This window comes from Salmo salar, chromosome 04, assembly GCF_965601325.2.
Source record: "Salmo salar chromosome 04, fSalSal1, whole genome shotgun sequence".
Taxonomy (NCBI): Eukaryota; Metazoa; Chordata; class Actinopteri; order Salmoniformes; family Salmonidae; genus Salmo; species Salmo salar.
The window spans coordinates 6,237,501-6,240,109 of NC_138294.1; the positions used below are offsets into that span (position 1 = coordinate 6,237,501).

At 44.6% G+C, this 2,609-nt stretch overlaps 1 protein-coding gene and 1 non-coding gene across 2 annotated transcripts in view; both read right to left on the reverse strand.

Annotated features, from left to right (window-relative positions):
- The window catches only part of LOC106592957 (transmembrane protein 144), a 31,855-nt gene extending 30,505 nt beyond the window's left edge, over positions 1-1,350 (reverse strand). Inside the window, exons 1-2 of the mRNA XM_082974036.1 lie at positions 1,099-1,350; positions 853-1,008 (exon numbers count right to left, since the gene is read on the reverse strand). Of these exons, the coding sequence (XP_082830162.1) occupies positions 853-1,008; positions 1,099-1,195 (253 nt within the window). The 5' untranslated portion in view covers positions 1,196-1,350. The remainder of the gene's footprint in view (positions 1-852; positions 1,009-1,098) is intronic.
- A 166-nt stretch (positions 1,351-1,516) lies between these two features.
- Positions 1,517-1,591, reverse strand: trnaa-ugc (transfer RNA alanine (anticodon UGC)). Its single transcript has one exon. It is a non-coding gene; the product is annotated as a tRNA-Ala (tRNA).
- Between the last annotated feature and the right edge of the window lie 1,018 nt (positions 1,592-2,609).

Below are 2,609 nucleotides of genomic sequence, written 5' to 3' on the forward strand. Positions count from 1 at the left end.
TTTGGAAATGTTCAGATATAAACAGACACCTGGGGGTGTATTCAGCAGGACACAGTGTTTTGGAAATGTTCAGATATAAACAGACACCTGGGGGTGCATTCAGCAGGACACAGTGTTTTGGAAATGTTCAGATATAAACAGTATGTATAATAAGGAATCACATGAGTTCTATTCGTTGTATTTCTATGTGGGTTTGGCAAATGAATGTGGCCCTGCGTTTCTTACTAAACAGCGTCATTGATTAGTGATGACGTAACACAATGATGGTCAGCCTAATCAATCAGTGATCGATAGTTATTACACAATAAGTAAAGTTGCGTTTGGAAAGCCTCGGAAACAGTGGAAAGTTGCAACAAAAATAATTTATCAGAAAAACAGAACATGTAATATAGTACAGGAAGAAGGTTAAACAATGTCAGGTTACCAGACCCACGAAACGCCAGGAATAAAACACAATGTCAAGTTACCAGACCCACGAAACGCCAGGAATAAAACACAATGTCAGGTTACCAGACCCACGAAACGCCAGGAATAAAACACAATGTCAAGTTACCAGACCCACGAAACACCAGGAATAAAACACAATGTCAAGTTACCAGACCCACGAAACGCCAGGAATAAAACACAATGTCAGGTTACCAGACCCACGAAACACCAGGAATAAAACACAATGTCAAGTTACCAGACCCACGAAACGCCAGGAATAAAACACAATGTCAGGTTACCAGACCCACGAAACGCCAGGAATAAACCAAGTGTCGTCTTTTGAAGCCGTTTATCCGGTTCCCGGTTAACATGTTGAGTAAATCAGCTGAGGTTAGTTGTGAAGGCGTTGTCTCGCTTCGTCCTTACCGTCTCCGGTGGAGATCTTCTTCACGGGGACAAAGTTAGAACCGTAAAACACAACGGCCACACCGCACGACACGAAACCGTAGGTTAACGCAGTGCCGTTGGACGAGTTAGTGACGAGCTGCACCGAATACTTCCCGAGGTGTCCGGTATCCTCACCTGAAAAGGAGCACAAACCGGTCAGGACCCAGCAGTGACCCATATGAAATGAAAGCTCGGTGAAAGACCAGAGAGCTGCCGGTAACAGACCTGTAGACGTGTTTAATACGGCGTCACATTGTTCCAGCTCTGCTTGTAGCGTCGCTAGGAGCAGAAACACACTGCTCACAACACTCAGCAACAACATGACCTCGGCTACATTAACCAGCTGTTTCTATATACTACTAATATACAATATAATACACCTTAACGGTGTAACGCCGGGGTCTTAAAACGCTGCAAGATACTGACTGCTGCGGTGCGGAGTTACACTTCCGTGTGCATCACATGACCACCGTCTTATCACATGACCACAATGTAAATCACATGACCACCATATCACATGACATTTTAACGTTTACATTTTAGTCATTTATCAGATGCTCTTATCCAGAGCGACTTACAGTAGTGAATGCAGACATTTCAACTCATACAGTATTATTATTATTTTCTTTTTTTCCCCTGTACTAGCCCCCCGTGGGAATCGAACCCACAACCCTGGCGTTGCAAACACCATGCTCTACCAACTGAGCCACAGGGAGGCATGACCACAGTGTTATCACATGACCACAGTGTTATCACATGACCATTGTGTATATCACATGACCACAGTGTATATCACATGACCACCGTGTGCATCACATGACCACAGTGTATATCACATGACCACCGTGTTATCACATGACCACAGTGTGCATCACATGACCACAGTGTTATCACATGACCACAGTGTATATCACATGACCACCGTGTGCATCACATGACCACCGTGTATATCACATGACCACCGTGTAAATCACATGACCACCGTCTTATCACATGACCACAGTGTATATCACATGACCACCATGTACATCACATGACCACCGTGTATATCACATGACCACCGTGTATATCACATGACCACCATGTACATCACATGACCACCGTGTATATCACATGACCACCGTGTATATCACATGACCACCATGTACATCACATGACCACCGTGTATATCACATGACCACAGTGTGCATCACATGACCACAGTGTTATCACATGACCACAGTGTATATCACATGACCACCGTGTATATCACATGACCACCGTGTACATCACATGACCACCGTGTTATCACATGACCACAGTGTATATCACATGACCACCGTGTACATCACATGACCACCGTGTTATCACATGACCACAGTGTTATCACATGACCACAGTGTACATCACATGACCACAGTGTTATCACATGACCATTGTGTATATCACATGACCACAGTGTATATCACATGACCACCGTGTGCATCACATGACCACAGTGTATATCACATGACCACCGTGTTATCACATGACCACAGTGTGCATCACATGACCACAGTGTTATCACATGACCACAGTGTTATCACATGACCACCGTGTGCATCACATGACCCCCGTGTATATCACATGACCACCGTGTAGATCACATGACCACCGTCTTATCACATGACCACAGTGTATATCACATGACCACCGTGTACATCACATGACCACAGTGTTATCACATGACCACCGTGTTATCACATGACCACAGTGTT